The following is a 26,899-nucleotide window of genomic DNA, read 5'->3' on the forward strand; positions in this document are numbered from 1 at the left end:
ATGTTGAAAGTACTTCCTCTGGGGAAAGTGCTGCCTGGAGCACACTAATACTGTGGAAAAGTCCAGACACCCAGATTATAGATTTAGGGCAGCTTAGAAGAAATGAGAAAGTTCGGAATGATAGGAAGACGCAAATAGCGAGTATCATCTTCTAATTGAAGCATTATGAACAGTAACCAAATAGGTTGAACTTTCGGTTTGCCCAGCTCCCCTCCCCCTCAGTGTCACCAGTCATTAGACCTTTAACACCTCCTAAATTTAATTGCCTATCTAATTTCTTGCACTTCTTTAGGTAGAACAAATATCTCAACACATACTCGCTTGCTTACCAATACAAATGTCTTTTGAGATTTATGGGAGGTGATACAGAAAATATTCTTTAAAATCAAGGAATTTAAAAAGTGAGTTTTTCCAAAACAAAACTTGCTTTGCCAAAATTCTGCTTTAAGAATGCTAGTTGAGGGGACTTCCCTTTCCAATGCAGAGTTGGATCCCTAATCTAGGAGCTAAGATCCCAGATGCCTCAGGGCCAAAAAGCCAAAACATAAACAGAAGCAACATTGTAACATATTCAATAAAGACTTTAAAAATGGTCCACATCAAAGAAAATCTTCTGTTGTTTTTTTTTTTTTAAAGGAGTCCTTGTTGATAAATGCAAGAATTAAGTGATTCTGATAATCATATGATTTTTTTTTTGTAGTGATGCTTTATTAAGCAGTTGATGTATATCGTGCTCCTTGTGTTTAGTCACTGAGTCATGTCCGACTCTTTTTGCGACCCGTGGACTGTAGCCCACCAGGCTCCTCTGTCCACAAGATTTCCAAGGCAAGAATACTGGAGTGGATTGTCATTTCCTTCTCCAGAACTACCCAACCCAGGGATTGAACCCACATCTCCTGTATTTCAGGCAGATTCTTTACCACTGACCCACCTGGGAAGGCCAACTGTCTTATTTATATAGTAGGCTTTTAGTGAGTATTTACTTTGTGCCAGGTTCTGAGCACTCAAAGGTGAGTAAGACACTGTCTTTGAATTCAAAGCACTCAAAGGACTTTGTGCAGTGTGTGTAGTGGGGAGGTGTGTTACCCAGTGCTATGGAAGATGGAGGGGTGTCCACTGCAGGCTGCGTGGGAAGGGGTGAAGCTGGTGGGTCAGGGACAGCCTCTTGAAGGGGATGAGGCCAGTGGTCAGTCTTAAAAGATGGATATGATACAGGGGAGGAGGAGGGGCTGGACATTACAAGGAAAAAGGCATAAACAAAAGTGTAGAGTCGATAATTATTCTAAATGTTTGGGTCTGAAAGCAATATGAGGTTGTTGGAATGTAAGTATGTGACAAGAAACAGCTGGGAAAAGATCCAGCAGGGCCTTACAGAATATTTCATTGAGCTTGGATCTTATTCTGTAGAAGATGAAGAATCATCAAAGGATTTTTAAATAGGAAGTGACTGGCTCATTTTCATCTTTGTCAGATTATACAAGTAATTGGAAGATGGATTCAGGGGCCATAAGACTAGAAGTAACAGACTCATTCAGAAGGCTGTTGCAGACCATAGAAGAAATAAGGACCTGAATTGGTTGGTCAGTGTTCGGTGTAGAGAAAAAACGACGTATCTGTGATCTGTATTGAAGTCACCCTGACAGGATATGATGGAATGATGAAAAAAAAAAAATCAAGGCCAATGCTGGGTCTCTAGCCCTGTTAGTTTTTTGCAGTGAATCGGGAAGTAAATGATGATGGCATGGAAATATTACAGTATATTTAGAGATAAGTAAAAATGTGAATCTCAGCCATTTGATCTGACTTCGCGTAAACCAGAAGAAGCCAAAGAAATAGCATTAAAGAAGAACAGATAGTGGTCTTCTGGAGTCAGTGAGGTGCAGTATAAGCACAGCTGGAGCTCATGATTTTTCACTTGATTGTGATGTTACGGTGACTCAGCGACAGTGCTAGTTTATGGTGGTTTTCTTCTCTTCTCTACCAGCTGGTTTATCCTTTTTCCTATTTTAAACTCCCAAGAGCCTTTTCGGATTGGCCTAGCTAATTGCCGCCATCCTCAGTTGGACAGATCTTTTCATTATATGCTGTGGAGCGAATTGGTGGCCTTCTCGTGGGTGCTCGACTGCGTTGAGTCAACTGTAGGGGTGTGATGGTTGTTAGGAAATGTCTTCCTGGCACAAGGGGAGTGTGAGCCCCCCTTGCTTCAGTAGGGACAGCATGGGGGGCAGTTTCTCCTAGGAAGGGCTGGCACGTACCACCGTGGATGGGATCCTGGGGGAGAGGTCGAGGTCATGACTGACTTGCGAGTCACCGCTATCTGGTGGTTGAAACGCAAGTGACTGAGAGGGAAGGTAAAGTGAGGAGAGCAGTGGGCCACAGATGGAGTCCTGAGCCAACACCAACATGGAAGACTGGAGGGAGCCCAAGGAGGAGTAGTTAAGAGGTGCCTGCACGGAGGGGAGGGCTGTGTCACAGAAGCTGAGCAAAGGAGTGGAGCGTCAGAAATGAGGACGTGAACTTTAGCGTCAGAGGCAACAGACAGGTTTAGTGAAACAGGCACAGGAAAGTGTCCACTGGATTTGGAAGTTAGATCACTGTGACCTTAGGCAGAGCAGTGCAAATTGGGTGATGGGGGCAGAAATCAGGGTAAATAGAAGGGACTGAGCAGAATGTATGGTGAATACAAATTATTCTTGAGAAATGTAGATGAGGAAAGAGATTAGGCAGTACCTGGAGAAGAATGGAGGAGAGGGCAGATTTTTTGTTTTTCCCTTGTTGTGGCTGATATTGGAGTTACATCGATTTGAAATTTTTGGATCTGAAAGTTAGCTTCTAACATCAGCATATACGATGAAAATCCACATAATTAAAATTATCCCTAAAAATCCTTTGGAAAGTACTGTGTTAGAGACTACTGTGTCTTTTCTAAGTAGGTCTCATTTTAATCTTGTTGTGGGTATAAAAATGAAGTGACATAATTTAGGTGACAGTGTGATGCGAGGTATGGAGTCCCAATAAATGTCTACTGGATTTAATGTGTTTTAACAAATAAGATAAATAGTAACAATACCTGGTTTTATTACCATAAAGTTAGGGGGGAAAAGTTCATTATACTCACCACCAACCCCGGTGTATCTCTGACGATGGTTTATAGCACAGAGGCATATAGTTTTATGAAACATGTATGCATTTTGGGGACACTGTGCCCTTATAGCTTGAAGGGAAGGAGAGTGAAGAGGAGAAGGATGAACATACGAGCTTGGGAGGCTGACAGAGTGAGGACGTGGAGCACAGAAAGTAGTTCAGAAGCTAAAGATGCTTGACCTTGAGAGGGGAGAAATACATGCTGGCCCTGCGATAATAGTGAAAGAGGCTGCCAGTTAGCAGTACGGGAGCGGAGAGTAGAACATAACCACGTGTAACGGTGGAGTCCCGTTTAAGTCGAGTTTTGTGAGACAGGAGGCGAGGCGGTTTGCTCACTGAATTCAGATAGTGGACTTAAAGCCTAGAGTGAACGGTGAGGGTGTGAGCCATGTCCATCATTCTGAAGATGTCTGTGTGGTGTGGATAACAGTGGGGGTCCCTGCTGACATCATTTGTTCACAGAGGTGACTATTTGCAAGATGTTTGGACTTGTATTCAGCAAGGGCCAGCCGCCCGGTGCAGGAGTGGGGAAGATGGCTTGTAACATTGTTTAAGGCTGTGGTTTTGCTGCCTGGCTGTGATGGAAAGGTAGGCATATGAGGGAAATCAAGATATTTGAGTGCATTAAAATAATTACCACGTATATCATCCTGAAAGAGGAAAAACAAGAAAGAGTTCAGTGAGCTGAAGTTGCCTGGATTTTGAAACGAAGAAGTGAGTTCTTTAGGAAGGGGAGAGGATAGGAGGGTGTGTCCTGGGGAAGACATCGGTGTTGCCGCTGTAATGCCAGAATTGAGTTGCTGCGAAAACCTTGTGTTTTCCACAGAATTGCACACTAAAAGTAACAGGACTTCTGGGAAAGATAGGGCTGGGCAGACCATTTAAAACCTGTGGAACTTTGTAACCAGAGCACTACAAAAATAACAGTTCTAATAAAATACAGGCCTGGTTAAATTTCCAATCCCGCGTGTGCCTGGTATCACCGGCTGCTGATCCCTCATAGCGTTCAACCTGCAGGCTTGGTCTTCCCTGTTAGAGATGTAAGTTCCTCTTTAATCAAAAGTAAGCATCTGGGGTTTCCCTGGTGGCTCAGTGGTAAGGAATCTGCCTGCCAGTGCAGGAGACATGGGTTCGATCCCTGATCCAGGAAGACCCCACATGCCTCGGAGTCACTAAGCCTGTGCACCACAACTGCCGCACCTGTGCTCTGGAGCCCGGGAGCCGCAACTGCTGAGCCCGAGTGCTCTCGAGCCTGTGCTCAGCAGCAAGAGAAGCCACTGCGGTGAGAGGCCCTCACACTGTCGTGAAGAGTGGCCCCTGCCCTCCGCAGCTAGAGAAAGCCTGCGCAGCCAAAAATAAATAGATAAATTTATTTTTTTTAAAGATGAGCCTTAGTACATACATTTCCCCCCTGAACTTTAAACATTTTATTTTGTATTGGGGTATAGCCAGTTGACAATGTTGTGATAGTTTCAGACATACATACACATGTATCCATTCTCTCCCAAACCCCCTCCCATCCAGGCTGGTACATAACGCTGAGCAGAGTTCCACATGCTATACAGGAGGTTCTTGTTGGTTATCCATTTTAAATATAGCAGTGTGTACATGAGCTTCCCAAAGTCCCTGACTATCCCCCCCCCACCCCCCGACCCCCCGCTCCCCCGCTGCAACCATAAGTTTGTTTTCTAAGTCTGTTTTGTACGTAAGTTCATTTGTATCATTTCTTTTTAGACTCCACATATAAGGGATGTCATTCAATACTTCTTCTCTGTTTGACTTACTTCATTTGGTATGACACTCTTTGGGTCCATTCGTGTTCCTGCAAATGGCATTGTTTCATTCTTTTTAACAGCAGAGTAAATACCCCATTGTATATATGTTCCACATCTTCTTTATCCTTTCCTCTGTCGATGGACCTTTAGGTTGCTTCCATGTCTTGGCTGTTGTAAACAGTGCTGCAATGAATATTGGGGTGCATGTTTTTCTTTTGGATCATGTTTTTCTCCAGCTACATGCCCCGGAGTAGGATTGCAGGTCATATGGTAGCTCTATTTATAGTTTTTTAAGGAACTTCCATATCATTCTCCATAGTGGCGATACCAATTTACATTCCCACCAACAGTTGCAGGAGGGTTCCCTTCTCTCCACACCCTCTCCAGCATTTGTTATCTGTGGATTTTTTGATGATAGCCATTCTGAGCAGTGTGAAGTGATATCTCGTTGTAGTTTTGGTTTAGTACATATTTTTAAAAAATTACTTGGGAGGAAGGTTGGGGGGATCCCAGGATAGAGTGTAAAATGTGACAAAGCAATCTAACTATATTGCACATTTATGAAACAGTCTCAGGAAAGGAGGGAAAAGACGCTGACCTAAATAAACAAGTTACTGGAAATCAGTGGAGTCTGTAAAACTAAAAAGGTAAATGAAAGTAGATCAGCACCGAATTCTTGTTGATAAGCTGTACCTCAGAGGGATATGGGTTAACAGTTCTGATACTATGATCCACGTAAACTGGAATTTAACAATTCAGTCAATGGATGGTGGACAGTAGGAGCTAGGTTTCTCAGCATTAAGTATAGATGTGTATAGTGTGTACGCTGTGCTGTTACTAAGCCGCTTCAGTTGTGTCCGACTCTGTGCGACCCTATAGACGGAAACCTACCAGGCTCCCCTGTCCCTGGGATTCTTCAGGCAAGAACACTGGAGTGGGTTGCCATATCCTTCTCCAATGCATGAAAGTAAAAAGTGAAAGTGAAGTCGCTTAATCGTGTCTGACTCTTAGCGACCCCCTGGATTGCAGCCCACCAGGCTCCCCCATCCATGGGATTTTCCAGGCAAGAGTGCTGGGTTGGGGTGCCATTGCCTTCTCCGATAGTGCGTATAGTGAAGTGAAAGTGTTAGTGTCCATTTCTTTGACTCTGGACTGTAGCCCGCCAGACTCCTTGATTAATGGGATTCTCCAGGCAAGAATACCAGAGTCGGTTGCCATTTCCTTCTTCAAGGCGTCTTCCCAACCCAGGGATTGAACCCATGTCTCGTGTCTCCTGCGTTGGCAGGTGGATTCTTTACAACTGTGCCTGGGAAGCCCAACAGTGAGCATACCTAGTACCTGAATCTTGATTCTAATGCCATTTGTCTGTAAAAGGAGCCAGGGCTCCTTAGAGAGATGACTGATTCTAGGACTGGGGCAGGAAATACGCCGGATGAGTTTCCAGCATCTTGCATTGCCGGAAAGTAACAAAAACAAAAAAACACAAGTGGAGGCACATCAGAGTGCCAGGGCAGCCGACTGCAAAGGCGCCCAGGGCTGAGTGGGGCGGTGCTGAGTAGCGGAAGACATGAGCTGGCCTTGAACTGTAACCCGAAGTGTGAAATAAGTCGGCATGAGGTGCATGAGTACGTTCGGATATAAACAGAGAAGTATTGTAGCACTTTTGGTCTGTGCTGCTGTCGAATTTCTCCCAGATGGCTTAATATGGTGGTTAGTATAGCAATTTCTGAAGCCACCAAACACCAGGGACAATAGGAATACACTTCTGTAGGAATCCCAGCTCTTTTGATTTAGGGCCTTTTGTATATTGGTAAAATTTTCCCTTTAATTCACTAATGTACTGGGAAAAGCTGTTATGAACCGAATGACTTCTTTATTATGCTGACGTCATTCCCATATTTATCAAGTGCACGTGAGCTAATTTGTATTCAAGAAATGTATTTAGTAGCAAGAAAGACTTTATTAGAATTTAATGTTTCTGCCGTGGAGTAGTTTCAGGTGATGTCTGAATCCAGAGCATGGCTCCAGGAGGAATGGTCAAAATTAGAGTGGAAGTCCATGGGGCAAAAAGAGGTCCAGGAATTGAAATGCAGCAACAATAAAATAATCACATATGAGTGTTAGGTGTGTGAATGTTGTATGGAGGGCCTGTAAACAAGGCTAGGCTGAGCCAGAGAGATTAGAGAAAGAGCAGTTGAGGAGGTGAAGCTTGAGCTGAGACAGGAAGTCTGAGAAGGAAGGGCACCACTCTCCACTTGCAGGGAGTTGCGTGGGCACTGCCTGGCCTGGCCAGGGTGGCTGGAGCAGAAAGGAAGAGGTGGGAAACGCAGAGGAGGGAGAGGTCAGATGGGGTTTTCAGGAAGTTTATCTCTTTCTCGGCTGAAAGGGCTGAAAGGGGAGGACGTCAGTTGTACTGAAGGCTAGTGGTACAGGAAGACTGAGGTATGTTTTCAGAACGGCACTTGGCTGCTCACTGGAGAGTGGCGGGTTCTAGGGGTGGGGGCTTTATTCAGAACCGTCCAGTTAAATGCATTCAGCAGATGGTGTGCATGGGAGGAGCTGACCTTGCTAGCCTTAGAATCCTGAAGCAACACATGTATTTTCTTCTTGAACCATCTAGAAAACGCTTAACCTTGAAGACTGTGGTTTTAAAAATGTGCACTTCGGTAGTGTGAGGTTGTACTTTGGTCACCACAAAATTTAAGGTAATATACTTCCTGCCGACAAATGTTACTAGAAATAGGCCCTTTGCTATGATATTACTAGTTTCACCTAAAAATAGTATGCATCCTTTTAATCTTACATCTCGCCTTTCTCCTGGGTCTTTACCTTTTAAAGTTAATTTTAAAATGAAGCAAATCCTTTTAACCTTTACAGAATTTTTCTGTAGGGTCTTGGTAGAGCATAATGAATATACTAGTCTTGGAGATTTAAGATTGTGTAATTCTTTACAGTTATTTTTGCACAGTAGTAACATGTTGGGGATTTTAATTCAGACGTGGATTTAATGCATGATTCTACCAGTTCGGGGCAAGTTACATTACCTCTGTAAGAATTTCTTCATTTTTAAAAATGAGGTTAAATTATACCTATTTCATAGATGTTGAATGAGAAAAATCTATACAAAAGCACCTAATGCTTTGAGAGATTGTTTACCCTCAAATATTAGTTTTCTTTTTCTTTTCTCATAGAAGTAGCTTAAATAGGAGGTGGGAGTACTTGTGAAGTGATCCCAGAATGCCATGGTAACTAAATCCTTCCTATGGGTTCAGGGCTCGCGCTGGATCAGGCTTCTTGAATTTAAGTCCCAGCACAGATCCTGGTTTGGGACTCTTCACTCAGCAGTGAGACCTGAGTTTCTTCCTTTGGCTTCCTCAAGTGTGAAATGGTAATGAATAGTACCTACTTCATAGGTTGTTTTGAATATGAAATGAGCTAATAAACAAAATGCTTTTATTTGCCTAATTACCATTTTCAAAATTGAAGTACAGTTAATTTACATTGTGTATGTGTGAGTCAGACGTGCAGTGTGGTCATTCAGTTATACATGCATATAAATTTTTTAGATTCTTTTCTATTGTAAGTTATTACAAGATATTGAATATGGTTCTCTGTGCTATACAGTTCCGTTCCGTCACTCAGTCGTGTCCGACTCTATGCGACCCCGTGGACTGTAGCCTACCAGGCTTCTCCGTCCATGGGATTCTCCAGGCAAGAATACTGGAGTGGGTTACCGTTTCCTTCTCCAGGGGATCTTCCCCACCCAGGGATCGAACCCGGGTCTCCCGCATTGGAGGCAGACGCTTTAACCTCAGCCACCAGGGAAGCCCTATCTGTTTTATGTATAGTAGTGTGTATATGTTAATCTCAGACTCCTAATATATCCACCCCAGCCCCAGCCAGCCCTTTTGGTAACTGTAAGTTTGTTTTCTATGTCAATACAGTGCTTTTAGAATGGTGCCTTTCACATAGTATTAAATATATGTCATCTATTGTCACATACTGTTATTAAGTATACTTTCAGATTCCCTTATCCCTAAAAGTTTTGAGCACTGCTCTTCAGAAAAGCCAAAACCAAAAATAAAGGCTGGTCGATTTAGGACTCCTGGGTTAATTGGGGTTTTCTTCAGATTTATTTTTAGCTGTCTAAATTCTAAAAATGCTTTTCCTTTCCATGACCTTTTCCCAAGCAGCTCAATTATTTGAACATAATTTTACTGTAGAAGATGTTTTGCTGAAATCATAATTTATAAAATTTCAGTTTTTAAAAAGTGATTAGTATATCATTCTTCAGATTTGTTCTATTTTTCTTCCACTTAGCTCAATGTAAATATTACCTACATATGTTAAAGCAGTTTTATCAGTATCTGTGCATTGCCACTTCGATTTTTATCTTCCTAGCTAAGTTTATCACCCCTCAGTGGTCCCCTGGGCTGAAAACTTGTGTCCATAATATGTATACTTAAGACACTTAAGAATAGTAATTGAGTAGAGTGGCTGAGTTCATTCTGTTTCTTTTAGGGCATGTGACCATGTGGTAATTTGCACTGCAAGTGTACACTCAACTGTTTAATAATAGGCTATGCAATGATAATTTGACAGAGCATATGGTAAGAAAAGATATGATCTCATTGATGTGTGATGGTTATTGTATAGCCAGTATAATTTTTGACTTAAAAGAAGGGTTTAATTTTAAAACAATCATGTTAACTTTAAGAAGGGGAATTCTGCTAACCATGAAGGTAGCAGTATAGTCTGACTGAAAGTTTAATGACTGTACGGGGTGAAGCGTATCTAACTGGAACACCTGAGCAACGCCTTAGAGCTTTATTTCTCATTAGCTCTTTTGGGGATTGGGGGGCTTGTCTCATTCACTCTGAGTACTCTCTGACATGTTGCTTCAGCTTCTGTCTTTATTCTTCTGGTGGTTTTATGGGCGTATTTGGGCATATTTTCTCTTACTCACATGGTTTTGTTCACATGCTAGCTTTCAAGATAATTTGTGTCTTGGGGGGTAGACATAGTGGGGAATGTGATATTAGTGAATAAAATTCTCTGCGATTAGACTGAGGAATAGCTCTATGTAGAAGCTTAAAAGCCATTATCTGATTTCCTAAAGATGTCAGCAATCGTATGGTATATTCATTTCCTTTCGTAAAAAAGAAAAGACAACTGGAGGATAGATACGTTTCTCGGTAGGCCGTAATTGACCAAAGAACTTTTATGGATCAGCCTCTGTATAGAATTAATGATCAAAGTATGTCAAAGAACAGCTTTGTAAATTCTTAAAGTAAGAAAGCTGTTTCACCAATTCAGTCTAATTGTATAAAGTTTCACTTTAAAAAATAATCAATGATATAGATGCTTCTGGTTTAAAAAAGTCATTTGGCAAAAATGTGTTGTTTAGGAATTTTACAAATTATGTGTAAGTTTAGATCTAATACAATGAATCTCGTTCTCGTCATGTTCTTAAAGGTATCCTTTTGTCTCTTAAAAATATTGTCTACCTTAAAATATTTAATTTGCAATGTGCTTATTAGATTCTGAAATTTCACCAAAACTAGTAACTTTGTAAAGAGTTCCATGTTTAACTTGTGCTGTTTTGCATATTGGATTAATTGTGATAGGTGTGTTACTAAATCTTTGATTCTTTGTACTGATGAAAGTAGAAATGTATATGTCATTCAAAAGCTGTGTTCGTTCCTGAGTTAAGATTTTCATTTGAATATCTGTCTTGATTATCTTTCTTCCTGTTCCTTATGCAGGTCACGGCAAAACCCCAAAAGATGCGGCGTCAGTTCGTGCCACGCATCCAATACCAGCAGCCTGTGGGATTTATTATTTTGAAGTAAAAATTGTCAGTAAGGGAAGAGATGGGTAAGTGTAAATTTTGGTGGGAAAAATTTGTTTATGGGTAATTATTTTTGTTTTCATTCATAACTGTTTATGATGTAATTGGAAAATTGGAATTTTTTGGAAAATTTTGGTAATTGAAAGAGTGGAATCTGAATATTCTAGTATAGCAGGTTTTATCTGGTTCTGCTTAAATACTCGTTGAAGCTAACACTTTAGTTGATAAAATTACCAGATTTTTCTGGTAGGTTTCTTGTTAAAACAGAATTTGAATAAAACAATAGAGAGATAATGAATCATTTTCCATGCCATTTTCTGAATTCCACTGAGAAGTTAAATCTTCTTAGAGATAGTTAATCAAAACCAAAAGGTGATTTGCAGATTATTTTATAGGGGTGGAGACTCAGAATTTTAGGTTTAGGTCAGGGAAATGTGTGTTAGCACACACTCAGCTATTCGCAAGGATTAGGATATAGTTTAGAAGGTTCCAGTTGACAACTTCGTTTAGGTGCTGGAACTAACTTTTGTATCATTGCCTTTCACCTTGGGATCAGTGGTGTGTGGTGTGTACCCAGCAGAGTGCACACGTGTGGCGTGTACACACAGTACGCACACCCTATGTGTGTGTACACATCAGAGTCACTTAAGGGACTGATGAAAATATAGTAGTTTGGGTCTTACTCCCCAAGTTCCTTAATCAGTATTTTCAGGTGTAGAGCTGATTATATAGACTCGTTGGATCGGTCCTGTGGTATTTCCTGATAAGTTCATTGTGGTATCAGAGATCCTTTAAAGCATCTCTAGAGTTGTTTGTCCAGCTCCCAAGGTGAAGTTACTAGAATGTGTAACTTTACCTGTATTTGAAATGAATCGTTTCACCCCTTTCAGTGCTTCTTATGGGTTTAATTGACAAAATAAGTGTGTTCAGTAGATTATTCCTCTTACTTTATTTGCTGAACATTATCAATGAGGCAGTATGGAAAGTACAAAGTGAAGCCTTGGATTCAACGGTAACTTTTTAACTACTTCAGTTTTCCCAGGGTGATCAGGCCAAAGATGAAATCAGAGAAGCCAAGAGTAAAGTGGTTGAGAGACCCCAGATTGAAATGGCACATAATTGTAACCATTTCTAGTTCTGCGGCTGCGTACTCACCCAGTTCTTCTATACTTCAAATTATATCATTAGCTCCATAATGCTGGTGTTGCTCAGGATAATTCCCAGAATTCTCTTTACCTTTAACTCTACATACTCTGCATGAGCTTGACCTTCTATTTTCATGGCTGCCAGTACCCTGACGAGTCTCAAATCTGAAACTGCATCTCAGGATATTCCCTTGAGCTCTGGACCAGATGTTTGAATTTGAATGTCCCACAGGCATGTAAATTTAGCTCATTTAAAATCTTTTTCCCAGCCGTAGCCTGAGAAAAGCCTCTTGGTTTCACTGCTGCTGGAGACGTGCAGGTTGCCTTTAACTTTCTCTCTCCACTTCGACAGTTCCTGCCCGAGGCGGGTTTTGGTCGTTGGTGCCCTGAGTGGCTGAGACCTCCCAGGAGCTCCCTGTTTTGCTCTCACTCCAGTCTATAGCTGTTGTCCATCTTCTTCCCGATACAGAACTCAAGTGTCTGTCCCTCTCTTAAGATTCTTTAATACACTGGTTACTTTGAGAATAAAACTTCTTACCAGGATCCTTCACGATGTATGACTAATGCCTTGCTGATTTTTTAGTCTCATCTTTTTGTGGCCAGAATTTCTTTCATTTTTAAAACTAGGTATATTTTACATGTAGTAAATCTTAAACTGTTTTAGCATGCAGGCCTGAGTTTTGACAGATGTGTACAGTCTTGTAACCATCACCACAATCAATATATAAAACAATTGCATCACCCACCGACACCCGGATCCTCCATATCCCTTTTCAGGCAACCTTTGCCGGTCCCCAGCCCCTGGCAACCACGGATTTGTTTTCTTTCTGTGTAGTTTGCTGTTTCTGGGATGCTATGTGCATGGAGTCATGCAGTGTCAAGAGTATAGTCACCTTTTAAGCCAGGCATCTTTCACTTAGTATAATGCATGTGAAATTCATCCCTATTGTTGTATGTATTGGTTGATCAGTTCTTATCGCTGATTGTATGGAGGAACCAACCACAGTTGAAGGACATCAGATTATTTCCAGTTTTTTGGCAACTAGGAATATAGCCGCTAGAAACATTTATGTATAGGTTTTTGCCTAAACGTGAGTTTTCACTTAACTTGGGTAAATACACAGGAATGGGATGGCTGGGTCGTTCGTTAAGTGTCTTTTTAACTTTATAAGAAACTGCCAAGCTGTTGTGCGGTGTGGCTGTGCTGGCTTCCAGTCCCACCAGCAGTGTGTAGGGTCCTGGGGGCCAAGCCTCCTCAGGAGCCCTTGGTATTGTCAGGGTCGTTTTGTTTGTCTTTAATTTGCTGCCATTCTAATAGATACCTAGTGGTTTCTTGTGATTTTAACTTACATTTCCCTAATGACCAATGTAGTTGAAGAATCATTAATTCTCATCTGCCCTGTTTTTTTTCTTAAACAAACTTAATAATTCTTTCATTTTAATTTTAAATTAATTGTCAACAACTATGGACATGGTTAAGAAAGGACTTAACAGAGCATAATTGAATGGAGTGCTTCTTAGGGCAATTCTCATTTTAGCCTTCTCCCTGAGTATATTTAAGGTCCTTATTTCTCCTCTCTTTCCTGAGCTGGGGGGTGGGGGGGCTCAAAGTGGGGCACCCAGTTACTCTCCATTCCTACTTTCCTGCCAGCTTGGGCTTGGAGAGGCAAGCCCCAGAAAATAGAAAGTAGGGTGTTAAGCAGAGCCGAACCAATATAAAGTGACATGACAGGAGGGGGATGGGACACACTTTAGATTAGAAACTGTTACCTAAGCAAACTGGGGTCCCCTTGCCCAGCACCCAGCAATGCCAGTCTGCCGACACCAGGCTGAGGTAAAGATCAGTATTTAGTGTGAGCACCAAGCCAGGAAGATGGGCAGCTTATGCCCAAGACGCAAACTCCCCAGTGACTTTCCAGGAAGGTTTTCGAAAGGCAACATTAGAGGTGAGGGCTGCAGGGTGTATGATCAGCCTGTGGACTTTCTTCAGCTGGTGGTGGGATAACAGGGTGATGCTTTGGGAATCTTAATCATCAGCCTTCTGGTTCAAGCCTGTCCAGGGTCAGCACGTAGTCACCATCCACCTCCTGGGAGGGGTGGGGGGCTCTTAGTTTCTGCAGAACAACTCAGAGATACTCGTCAGATTGCTACATGTATCCCGTGAGGCAGACTGGGGCTCTGTTTTGTCACTGAACTAGCAAGCTGTCATTGCTTTTTTTGAATGACCACTTTTCATTTGTTTCTGCATTCCCTCACTTCCCTAGTTCGTCACTGCTTGAGTCTGCTCTTCGGAACTCAGGAAACATGGAAGGGCTTTCATATCCAGAAAGGCCTCACAGGGGCCTGCTGGGTTTCAGTCTCCCTTTTTCTGATACGTCTCAGTCTGGAGGGGAAGAGGGGTGAGAGCAGAAAGGGAATCAAGTTTTGGATAGAGCGGTTAACCATAAACCTGGTGAGAAATTAAAAAATGAATTTCTCTTGTCCCTTGCCCCATTTGCCAAGCTTATTAGCTAATTTAATACTCTTCAAGTCCTAGTTTACAGGTACTTTTTTTTTGGTGGCACTTTCTCCTTCCCAAAATAAGATCATGCCTTTATCATGCTTCCTTTCCTTTGAGGGCAGACAAACTAGTACCTGTACTGCTGTGAGTGTCACTTACTGATTCAAGGATGAGGGACTGTTTGATATTCCGTGTCCAGTGCTTTATTTTTAGCTAGCCCTCGTGAATGAGCAAATGGGTCGATGAGAAGCAGAGCCCGCGCCTGTATCTTCTTGGCGAAAGCCATTGTTTTTTGGTCTGATTTTGTTTATTTTGGGTAATCTTTTTGAGTGCAGTTTTAGGTCCAACTCAATGGTTTTGGAAGCAAAGAACAAACAGTTCGTTTATGGAACAAAAGCAAGTCATGTAGCTTATTTTGGCCAAGTAAGGTCTTTCTGGAGATACATTGAACTGTTATCAAGAGATACAAGAATTCCTTCCTAAAATCCTAACGTTGTTGCAAAGATTTAATCAGAAAGAGCAGCTGTCAGTTATCTTTCATTTGCAGTGATATATGCTCATCTGAGAGTTTATTTAATTTAAAATTGAATTTTTTTTAAGCAATGTATTTATCCAAGATAGGGACAGATAAATAAGTATTTGGATCCAAGATGGCAGTTTTCTTAAGAGAAATTGTCATTGTAGCAGGTTTTTTCATGAAGTGGCAGGAGTTGGGTATGAATTGCTTCTTGGTTTATTTGAAAAAATGCGTGAGTTCTAGGTTGCCTTGGAAAATTGGGAATATGACTGTGATGATTATTACTTGTATTTCTTCATTGCCTAAGAAGTGAGGCTTGAAGGAAGCTCCTCTTATTGAACAAAATAGTATGTTTTGCTTTCTGCCTTGGATTTTCATTTATTTTCAATTTCATTTAAATGTTTATTTTCATTTAAACATAATTTTTTGTATGTTCAGCAAAATAAGCGTACTTTATTAGGACAAAATCACCAGTCTAGATTTTTTAATTTAAAAATGAATTTCTAACACATTTTGCAACCAAAAAATTAAGTCATGTTATCTGCATAAAATCATTTTTGAGGAGACATATTTAAAGGGTATATATTTACTTAATGTTCTTGTTAATTCTTATGACTGTCAAGATGAATTTCTAATCGACTTTGTCTCATGAATGTACTTTCAGTTCAGGAATTTCATTCAGGTTTTAAATTATGCATACTAATAGAGGCAGTGGAGATAAAGTTAATTATAAATGTGAGAGATAATAAAATTTTTATTTGGAAATTTTTAGAATAATTTATTATGAGTGTGATATTTTTAGCTGTTCAAACAAAATATTGATGCCATTCTGCCAGTGTGATTCAGGAGAAATCAGCAAGTAATCCAGTCTCTGTTCTGTTCCTAAATTGTGCTGATAATAAAATGTAGTCTTCAGAACATTCCCTCTATGATTCCTGACTTTTCTGGATTATTTCCTGGGGGAGTAGAAAAGAAATCAAAGGCCTTTTTTCCCCATCTATCCTTAAAAGGTCTTTCGTTCTAGTTTCTGTCGGTGATAGCTGTAAAGGGAAACACAGACGGAAACTGTAAAAAAGACACCGAATGAGCAGTATATTTATTAACGTGGTGAATTTGCCAATTGAACAAGAGTGATGTGTGGTGTATCAGGCACCATCAGCAGCTGAGTGAGTTTCAGTGAGAACTTACTGATCTCTGCCTTCTCCCTAGATTCTAGTAGAGAACGCGGCAGCAGAAGCACAGTACATGTGTCAAGTGAGCCAAGTGTGGGTTCTTGTCCTCAGGGAATACAGAATTCAGTATATGGAGGGTTCAGTGGTGCAGGGCAGGGAGCAGATCTGTGCGAATAACTCTAGATGAAGGCGCAGTATATTGAGTGAAGAATGAGAGACTGTGTGGGAGAACTGAAGAGATGATGATTCTGGCTCCAGGAAACAGATTTGTAAAGGAAATAGTATTTGATCGGCCTTAGAAAGTGAGCTCGAATTTGAGACACTTTGTTGGGGAAAAATATTCCAGACTGTGCCCAGTGGGAGGAGTGGAAGCACATGGTGTCTTTGGCTGAGGTACATGGCCCAGTATTGGTGGCGACTTGAGGTCTTCTGGGGAAGAGCTTACAGAAGTACGAGCGGAGTTGGAATCGGGTGTTGGAGCCTTGATGATCATTCTGTGGGTGAATACTCTGTAGGTAGAAGGGGGCCTTCAGTCTTCTTGAATCAGGCAGTGATGTTTTATCTGTTTAGAAGAACAGTACCGGGTGGGGAGGGGATCCAATGTGGAAAAGAGCCAGAGATGGGAGTGAGGCTCTGAGGGTGTTGCCTCGGATTGAATTGTGATAGAGGTTAAAAAAAATAGAGGAAGAAGACGTAGTTCCACTTGTTGGGTACCTCTTATGTACCAGCTGCTGTGCTAGGAACCTCGGGTTTCCAAGGATGGATTGGCCGAGACTGGATCCCTGCCTTCCAGATGTGTGGGGGGAAGATGAGAAATGAACATGGCAACACATTAAAACATAGGTATAATAATAGCTGTATGAACACCGTGGAGAAGTGTGGTGGAGAAAGTGACCAGCTCTGTTGGCAGATGGGTGGCAATCAGGGAAGCCTCTAGAAAGTGTGCATGTAGTTACGGAAGAGGAAGAAAGCCGAACACAAGTCTCTCACTTCCTTGTCCTTCAGCCACCTGCTCACCCTCCTTAGACCGGTTTCCTAGGAATCCCTCCAGAGATCGTCCCTGAGCAGTTTTCAAAGAAATAGCTGCTTTAGAAGCTGATTTAGTTACTTTTGCTAAAATACAGTGAAGTACTTTGGGATTAGAAAGATGGAGATTTGGATATTGGCTCTGCCACTTTAACCGGGGCTTCCCTGGTGGCTCAAACAGTAAAGAATGCCTGCAATGTGGGAGGCCTGGGTTCGATCCCTGGGTCGGGAAGATCCCCTGGAGGAGGGCATGGCAACCCACTCCACTATTTTGACCTGGAGAATCCCATGGACAGAGGAGCCTGCTGGCCTGCAGTTAATGGGGTTGCAGAGAGTTGGATTCAACTGAGCTACTACATCACTTTCGCTTTTCTGCCACTTACTAGTTTCTGTGTCCTTGTACATTTTGACAAACTTTTTTTCCCTTTTCTGTAAAATGGAAACAGTGCCAACCTCGTAGGATTGTAAATAGTTCAGGTAAAGCAGCTGTTGCATTGCCTGCTGCAAATCCTTGATGCTGCTGTTGCCGATAGAGACAGAGGAACACAAAGGTTTGTGGCAGGAATGCGTCTAGGGTTGATCATGAAGGGACTTCTAATGGATAATCTCTACCTATTAGGTGCTAGTTTTAATGGGGAATGACAGTGGTTGGCTCTGATACAGAAAAGAGAGGTCTGAGAGACACAAGAGGACCAGTTGGGCCATTATGATTTTGAATTAGCTTAATCTGTGGAGATAGTGACAAAAATAGATGGATTTGTTAACTCTTTAGGACTTTAAAGAAAACGAAAAGGCTTGATTAGGAAGTGGGAATAGTAAGGGTAGCTGTTAAAAAGCAAGGAATGAAGGGTGGTGACTGGGACAGTCAATTAGATAGATGGTGCTGTGACTGAACATAATAAAGAATACTGGAGGGAAGTGGAGCTTTGAAATCGTAGATAATGGGAACAGTGTGAGACATCCAGATGATGAATTAATAGTAGGGCTTTGACTAAAAATAAATGGGATTTAGAGAGAAAAGCTGTCAGTGGATTTTGGAGTCATCAGAATGTAAGTTGTTGAAGCCATGAGGATTGATGTGATCATCCAAGTATGTGGTGTAAAAAAGAGGAGGCCCGAGGATGGACATCTGAAACACCGCATCTATAGGAAATGTAGAAGGGTATTAATAGCTAAGAATTCTGAGGAGGGGTGGTCAGAGTCAGAAGGAAGGTTGTGGAGGGTCCTGGGTGTTAGAAGCCAAGGAGGTCAGTTAAAAGGAGAACTGAATTGTCTGCTGGTTGGTCACTGCGGAGGTTGTTAATCCTTGTTCTAGCAAATTCCTTAAAGTTGGGGTGGGAGTGAGTGCAGTGTGTTAGAGTTAAGAGTACAGGACAGAGTTAGTGGAACCGGAGCTGCCTAACTGTGTGGCTACTATGGGAAATAGTCATTCTCTGTCCCTTCAGAAAAATAGGAAGAAAATTACATTGTATAAATTCTGTTAATGATTCAACTTGTTTCCTTCCAGTGTTTATATCTTTTATAAAGGTATAAAAGTGTAATTTTTATTACACAGCTCTGCTCTTCCTTAAACAGTTTTATAGCCTGTTTTTATTATTGATTTACTTACTGTGTATTTTTTAACCTACTTACAGGTGTAAGCCTTTTGCTATAAGATTAAAAGCTCTGGTCATCTTCTTTCTGCTTTATTTTTTTCCTGCAGTATCATCTATTGTATGTGTATTAAGGCCCATCATAGCTATTCCCACTTGTTAAGTTGTTTCTCTAACTTTTCACTATTCTAAATGATTTTTTTGCATTTGCATTAAATGATTTTTTTTAATCTTAGGGATGATTTCTTGAAGTAGAATCAATGTATCAAAAGAAAGACTGTGTACACTTTTAGATATATGATGCAGTGGCCAAATTACTCTCTAGAAAAATGAGTTAAACTTCCGTTTGGGCAGGAGAAGCTTGGTCATATGTGTAAATTTAAGAGAGGGAATCACCGGGGAATCCAAGGCAAGTTGCGGAAACAAGCTCCTTTGCTGACGGAGTGGGGTTGAGGGGTTAAATGTGGGCTGGAATATGCAGTTGATTAGAACAGAAGCATCTCTGCTTTGGGGAGCCTGTCTTGACAGCCTTTGCACCTCCAAACTAGATTAGACTCCTGTTTTATGTGCTTTCATAGCACTTCTGCTCCCCGTCATAACATTTCATCATACTCGTAATTATTTATGTAAGATCTGTCTTCCTTGTTAGAGTGTGAGCTCCACTAGAGCACAGACTTTTGTCTTTTTCACAGCTTAATCTCCGTTGTCCCACACAGTTACTTAGTAAACATACATTGATCAAAGAAGTAAAAATGGTGAACTGTGAGATCTAAAACCATGAATTTGTTGTGACAGCAATTTACATATGTAACATTGTTTTTCACTATGTACTCAGCTGGCTGGGGAGGAAAGTTGAATTGCATGATTGATGCAGAGTGGAAAATTACAGTTTAGGAAGTTAGAAGAACAGTTGTAGTAGTTGAGGTTTACTGGTGAAGGAACGTTCAAACGGACAATTTTAGTTCAGGCTAGCTGAAGGAGAAATGAAATCGGTTAAAGAGCCAGTAAAAGTAGACAAAATGAGCCAGCAATTTGAGGATTGCTATTTCTCATGAGGTTTAAGAAGAGGTCTGGTGGGATTTCTGAGGGGAAGTTCCTGGAGCTGCCGGGTAGGATGTGCCAGTGAAAGACAGCCTATGTGAGGAGGAGAAGGGCTTTTTGGTCAGTTTTTTTCACTAGTATGTCCTCAGTGCATAGAACAATGTCAGGCACAAAACAGGGACCTGGGTGAGGGTGGTGGGAAGAACGGCTTTTCCTCTGCAGACCCCAGCCTTGTGTCGCGTGCAGAGTATAGGTGTTGGTGTTTATAAAATGGACAAGGTGAAGCTTGGGTTTTGGATACTTCTTTCCCTACATTTTGAAACCACCAAAGATGCTTGGGCTGCATTTTTGATGGTGAGGAAGAAACTTATTTAACAAGTGCCTAGTGAATGTGGGAAAAGTGCCCTAGAGATAAATAACCACCACGTTTCTTAAATTATTCTTGAGTTGGTTATCTATCTTCAGTGTTGTTGAAATCCCAAGTCACCTCTACGCCTACTCCATCACTTATTTTATGCCCAGCAAATGCATGTGGATTTTTTAAAGAGCATTTTCTCCAGTTGTAAGGTAATGTATTCTTCCAAGGAATATATATATATATATATGTCATTGCATGCAGCATGTGGGATCTTAATTCCCTGATCAGGAATCAAACCTACTCTCCTTGCATTGGAAGCTTATTGGAGTCTTAACCAGTGGACCACCAAGGAAGTCCCCTGGTAGTGTATTCTTATGCAAAAGAGAAAATCAGACAAATCCTGTGAAGTAGAAAAAAAGCATAACTATTTTAAATAGCATTTGCCGTCCTACCACTCATACTAAACTACAGTTGATATTTTGGGGTATATTCTGCCTTTTTTCCTTCTATTCAAACAAATTTTAACATTAGTCTAAGAATGAAAATTTGGTTTAAGATATATGCGAATTATGTATACCACTACCTATACTTAATATGAGTTTAATTAAAAATTGAGAGAAAATCCCATTTTAATAATGTCTTGAAGATACCCACAATCTTTCAATATAGCCTTAAGGTTGTATTTGTTGTTCGTGTTTGGTCTCTAAATCGTGTCTGACTCTTTGTGGCTCCATGACTGTCGCTCTCCAGGCAAGAATACCAGAGTGGGTTGCCATTTCCTTCTGCAGGGGATCTTCCTACCCAGGGATCAAACCCAAGTTTCCTGCATTAACAGGCAGATTCTTGAGCACAGAGCCACCACGGAAGCCTGTTAAAGTTGTATAGTTTTGTCGTAATGAATATATTATTACTTAGTCATATGTCAGTTATACAGAATCAGAAAACTGTTTGTAACCAGTCCATTTATGTTTATTTCAGATATATTGCATGCTTGCTGTTTGTCTACTGCTGAAATCACTTCCATAAAAGTAAACGTTCCAGAATAGAGAGACGTGATCTGTTAGTCCTGGACCTTCTGGTTTTCTGTGGGTGATTTGGCACTTGGATAGATTTTTCAGGAGGGCCAGTTGAGATGTTTAAAGTGATGACCGAGTAGTAACTGTTTGGGATAGAAGCAAAGGCTGACGAGGAGTTGTCCCTCATCCTAGGGCTGCCCTCTCTGTGATTTAGGTGGTGCGGAATCTCAGCAGCTTTCCTCCCCAGCATTTTCACATGTCAAGAAGAGTTAATACAGTGAACACCCACATACCGCCTTAATTTTAGACTTAGGATTTTGCTCTATTTGCTTTATCCCAGATCTGTCCATCCAGGAATACTTTTTTCTTTTCCTAAATGCATTTCAAGGTCAGAGTTTCCAAACCAGTTTTAATTCTCCAATTTTGCACTTGAATCTCTCTTTTCTTACTCTGAAAATCTTGTTTCTAATCCTATTGACAAACTTTTATTTGCTTTGTCCTAGAACATAGCTCTACATTTCTGAATGAACATACCAATACTATTACTAAAAGAATGTTGAATATATATGTTTTTTTTTTTACAGTTTCACACCAGTTGACATTTTATTAGTTTCACTTGTTTAAATTTATCTTTGTTTATAGGGGTTGCTTTTTTCTTTCTGATTTTTGTTTAAATAACACATCTGAACATTTACATTGTTCACAAATTAAAACTGTACAAGAAGGCCCTTCCCAGAAGGCCCCCTTTACCCTGGTCTTCCCCCATAGGTAACCATTTTCACTGATTTCTTGTTTTTTTCTGTTATTTCCTTTTGAACTTACAAGCAAATATGCCAGAGAAGGCTGTGAACGGATCTCACAAGTCACTGGTGACACTAATTGCCTGTAGATATGGGGAAGTGGTTAGGTAGAAATAGGAGTGAAAGGAAACTTTAAATATTTTCGTCACGTTTGAATTTTGTTTTTTTTATTATGATGTGGTCTGTTTGCCTTTTTTTTTTTTAAGGCAGGGCATTAGTGTATTTTTATGCTTAGAAAATTACTTTATAGTAATATCTATAGTCTCCTCTTTAAAGGTATTCTTTGTGTGAGCAATGATGGAATTAATTACTAACCTCTTTTGGATCTTCCCTTCCCTCTTTCCTAGAATCTTTTTGTTGAGTTTTTCGGATAACCGGCGTTTAGATTTCTTTGCTGGGGGGTGGGGGGTGGGAATCTTTCCAGTCCTCCTCTTTATTGACTGAAGCATAGTTGCTTTATAGTATTGTATTAGTTTCAGATATACAACATAGTGAGTGAGTGTTTTTATAGGTTATACGCCATTTAAAGTTATTATGAAATATTGGCTATATTTCCTATGCTATATAATATGTCCATGTAGCTTATTTAGTGTATACATGGTAGTTTATACCTCTTAATCCTCTACCCTTCTCTTGTTTCCTGTATCTGTGAGTCTGTTTATGTTTTGTTACATTCATTCCTTTTATGTTTTAGATTCCATATATAAGTGATAACATATAGTATTTGTTTTTCTTTGTCTGACTTATTTCCCTGAGCTTAATACACTCCAAGCCCTCCATGTTGTTGCAGATGGCAGAACTCTTGGCTGCACAGCACTCTGTGTGTGTGTGAGATCACATCTTCTTTATCTATTTATGTGACACTTAAGTTGCTTCCATATCTTGGCTGTTGGAAATAATGCTGCTGTGAACATTGGGGTACCTGTATCTTTTCAAATTAGTGTTTTCATTGTCTTCAGGAGTGGAATTGCTGGATCATATGGTAGTCTGTTTTTCGAACTATTTATTTTTTAATTGACTGCACCAATTTGCATTCCCATGAACAGTGTACAAAGGTTCCCTTTGCTCCAGATCTTTGCCAGTATTTGTTCTTTGTGGTCTTTTTGGTGAGGGCTGTTCTGACAGGTGTGATGTGATAGCTCACTCTGGTTTTGATTGCTTTTCCCTGATGACTAACAGTGTGAAGAACCAGCTTTTGGTTTTTTTATTTTCTCAGGTTTCCTGTTTTCAATTTCATTGATTTCTGCTTTGATTTTTATTATTTCTTCTCTTCCTAGGTTTATATTTTTCTTAATTACTGGTTTCCTAAGATAGAAGCATGAATTATTGATTTTAGATTATTATAATGTTCAGTACTACAAATTTTCCTCTAAGTACCTTTTTTAAGCTGCATCCCACAAATGTTGATACGTTATGTTTTCATTTTTATTTAGTCTAAGATATTTTAAATTTTATTTTGAGAAATATTCTTTGTGACTTTTTTGTTGTTTAGAAGTGTGATGCTTATTCACTAAATAATTTGAGATTTTTCAGCTTTTGATTTCTTGTTCAACTTCATTATTGGTTTCAGAGTGTCCCGCGTATTATTTCAGTTTTTAAAATGTGGATCTGATCTTTTCTGGTGAATGTTTTTGTGAACTTGGAAAGTGTGTGTTCTGATGTTTTTAGATGTGGATGTCGATGAAATCCGGTTGATTGATGGTGTTCTCTATATCCTTACTGGTATCCTCCTGCTCTGTCTGCCAGTTGCAGATGTCTGCAGTTATAATAGTGGATTTGACTATTTTTCTGTGTAATTCTATCAGTTTTTGCCTCACATCTTTTGACATTTTGTTACGAGGTGCATCATCATTAAGAATTGTTATGCCTTCTTCAAGAATTGACACTTCACATAATGCTTCTTTTTATCCCTGATAATTTTCCTTGTTCTGAAATCTGCTTTGTTTGGAACTAATATAACTAGCCCAGCTTTCTTTGATTAGCATAGTGTACCTCTCTCCATCCCTTCGTGTTAATCCATCTGTGTCTTTATAATATAAAATAGGTTTCTTGTAGACAGCATTTGTGGGTCTTATTCTCTTACTCAGTCTGTCAGTTTCTTTTGATTGTTGTATTTAGACCTTTCACATTGAAATGACTATTGTTATAGTTGGAGTGATATCAGCCTTGATTTTAACTATTTCATCCATTGCCTTTGTTCCTTGTTGCTTTTTTAAAATCTTTTCCCCGCTTCAGTGTTCACTGAGCATTTTTAAAAATGATTGCATTTTCTCTTCTATCTTGAGATAGCATTTATAGTTCTTTTAAAATTTTTATTGGTAGAGTTGCAGTAGGCATTTTCAACTACTGTTAAGTCCATTTTCAAGTAACACTTCACCACTTTACAGGTGATGCAGATGCTTTCTGACAGATTATAACCAATCGCTCCTTCTTAGTGGTACCAGCTACATCACCACTGCTTTTCCGCTTGCTTCTGAACATCCTGGAAATAACAATACTGTACACAAAAGCACAGCCACTTGTAGAGGATGCACGCACGTGACTGTGTACGCCACACACATGAACTAACTTACGTACTTGGGCATGTGAGCGCATGTTTGCATCTGTGAAAGTTCGCAACTTGAAGATTCGTATGTAGGGGACTTACTGCACATAGGACCACGGTAAGCTTCTTGTCCATCGAATCTTCTCACTGTCTCACTGCTGTTGAGTTTGAGCTTGTTGTAGGTCATGCAGCACCTCAGACAGCTGCCAGCTGTCTTGGTTCACTCCTGGTTGTGAGCCACAGCCCTGTACATCTGTGTTGCAAATCTCCCCTGTCCAATAACTCCTTCCACCACTTCACAACGCACAAGCTGCAGTTCTATTTCACCGACTTCCCCAAGTAACCTTTAGGTCTTTCTCAGTGTAAGGTGCCATATTTATTGTAGTATTTATGTATTTCTTGACAATTCAGCATATGTAAAACCATTTTTATTGAATTTTGGTGGTTTTTTATTGGATTTTTACCTGTTGATATGATAAAGGTTTTGAATGTTGTGCTCTTAAACCCATTTTCTCCGTAAGCTCTGCGGTTTTATTGCATGATGTTGTATACTGCAATGATTTTAAGGAACTCAGACGTTGTGATAATAGCAGAACTGACTGTAATTGCTCTATCCCATGTCTGCCCATTCCTGTGTCCACCCAGCCATCAGTCTTATTTTTTAATGCATTTAGAAGTAAGCAGACTTAAGCATGATTATGGCATGCATAGCGTTAACTAGAGTTTGATACTTGCTTACTGCTCTGTTTGAAATTATCGTAAAAGTTACGTACCGTGAAGTCTGAAGTGTACCATTTGATGAGTAGAAGTGTTTCCTCCTCCTCTTTCCCAGTCGGGCCCTGTCCTCACTGTCTCAGAAGTGCCATTGTTTTCATTTTGCCTGTTCCAGAACTTCATATTCAGGCATACTTTGGGGAAATTGCAGGTTCAGTTTCAGACCACCACAGTGAAGCAAATTCACAATAAAGCAAGTCACATGAGTTTTTTGGTTTCCCAGTACAGATGGGTTACGTTAACGTGATGCTATCATCTGTTCATTGTGCAATAGCATTATGTCAAAAAAAGTATATCCCTTAATTTAAAAGTACTTAATTGCTAAAAATGCTAATAATAATGGAAATGGTTGAAATATTACAAGAATTCCCAAAACGTGATAGAGACGCAGGGTGAGGAGATGCTGTCCGAAAGTCGGTGCTGATGGGCCTTGTGGACGCAGGGTCGCCACAGACCTTCAGTTGGTTGTTTTAAAGCTGTATCTGTGAAGCTGAGTAAGATGAGGTATGTCTGCCAAAGGAGGCGCATGGCATGGACTCTTGCAGGATGTCTTTGATTCAGTGTTGCGTTTTTTAGGTCATCCGTGCTTTGTATATCAGTAATTCATTTCCCGTTTTATTTCTGAGTAGAACATACCACAGTTTGTGAATCCGTTCCCTTGTTGATTAGATACGTGGGCTGTTTCAGTTTTTTCTCTTTTGTGAAGAAAGTTCTTAGGAGCATGATTGATTATACAAGTTTCTAGGTGCACATGTTTCCTTCATTTCTCTTCTGAGTGGAATCGCAGGGTCTTGGGGTAAGCATACACTCAGACTTACGAGAAACTGCCAGCCGTGTTCCAAAGGAGTTGTACCATTTTACATTCCTACCAACAGTGTGTGAAAGTTCTTATTGTACCAAATTCTTGGCAGTACTGGTGTGGTCAGTCTGAAATTTTTACCATTCTGCTGGATGCATAGTGGTACTTCAGTGTGGTTTAATGTCCCTTTTGTAGTGACTCATAGTCTTATGTCTTTGGGGCAGAGTTTAATTTTGCTGATGTCTGACTTACAAGTTTGTTATGTAATGGTTCTTGCTTTCTGTGTCTTAATAGGTATTTGCTTTATCCCCATGTAAGTAAGGTACTTTTACATGTTTTATTTCAGAAGCTTTATACATTTAATCTCTGTGTTTCGGACTGTGGTCCATTTTCAGTTGAGTTTTCTATATCGTGTGAGGTAGAGATCAGTGTTTACTTTTCCAAATGGATATCAGTTCTATCACTGTTGATAGAAACACCTTCCTTACTCTTTTGGACTGTTTTGGCACTCTTGTGAAAATGTTAAGTGATTGTATAAGTGTGGCACTCTTTTGGGTCTCTTTCTGAATCCATTGCGTTCATTTGTTTGTTTATCCTTAATACCAGTACCACACTGTCCTGATTTTTCAGGTTTATGCTAGGTGAATCTTGAGGTCAAATGATGTAAGTCCTACGTCTGTATTCTTTTTCATACTTTCTTTTGGATATTTTAGATCCTGTTTATTTCAAACGTTAGAGGCAGCCTGTCGGTTTCATAGAAACCTCCTAGCATGAGTATGATTTGGATTGCATTGACTCTAGAGATCAATTTGGAGAGAATTGTAGCCTTAATATTGAGTCTTCT

General features: G+C 40.3%; 1 protein-coding gene across 2 annotated transcripts in view; it reads left to right on the top strand.

Annotated features, from left to right (window-relative positions):
- Positions 1 to 26,899, top strand: part of RANBP9 (RAN binding protein 9) — a 71,916-nt gene that overhangs the window by 3,561 nt on the left and 41,456 nt on the right. For both annotated transcript variants that reach the window (XM_055405929.2, XM_088831332.1), the window contains exon 2: positions 10,685 to 10,796. In XM_055405929.2, coding sequence (XP_055261904.1) covers positions 10,685 to 10,796 — 112 coding nt within the window. The remainder of the gene's footprint in view (positions 1 to 10,684; positions 10,797 to 26,899) is intronic.

Source organism: Moschus berezovskii, chromosome 23 (assembly GCF_049115385.1).
Source record: "Moschus berezovskii isolate FMDL1 chromosome 23, NW_MosBer_1.0, whole genome shotgun sequence".
NCBI classification, from domain to species: domain Eukaryota; kingdom Metazoa; phylum Chordata; class Mammalia; order Artiodactyla; family Moschidae; genus Moschus; species Moschus berezovskii.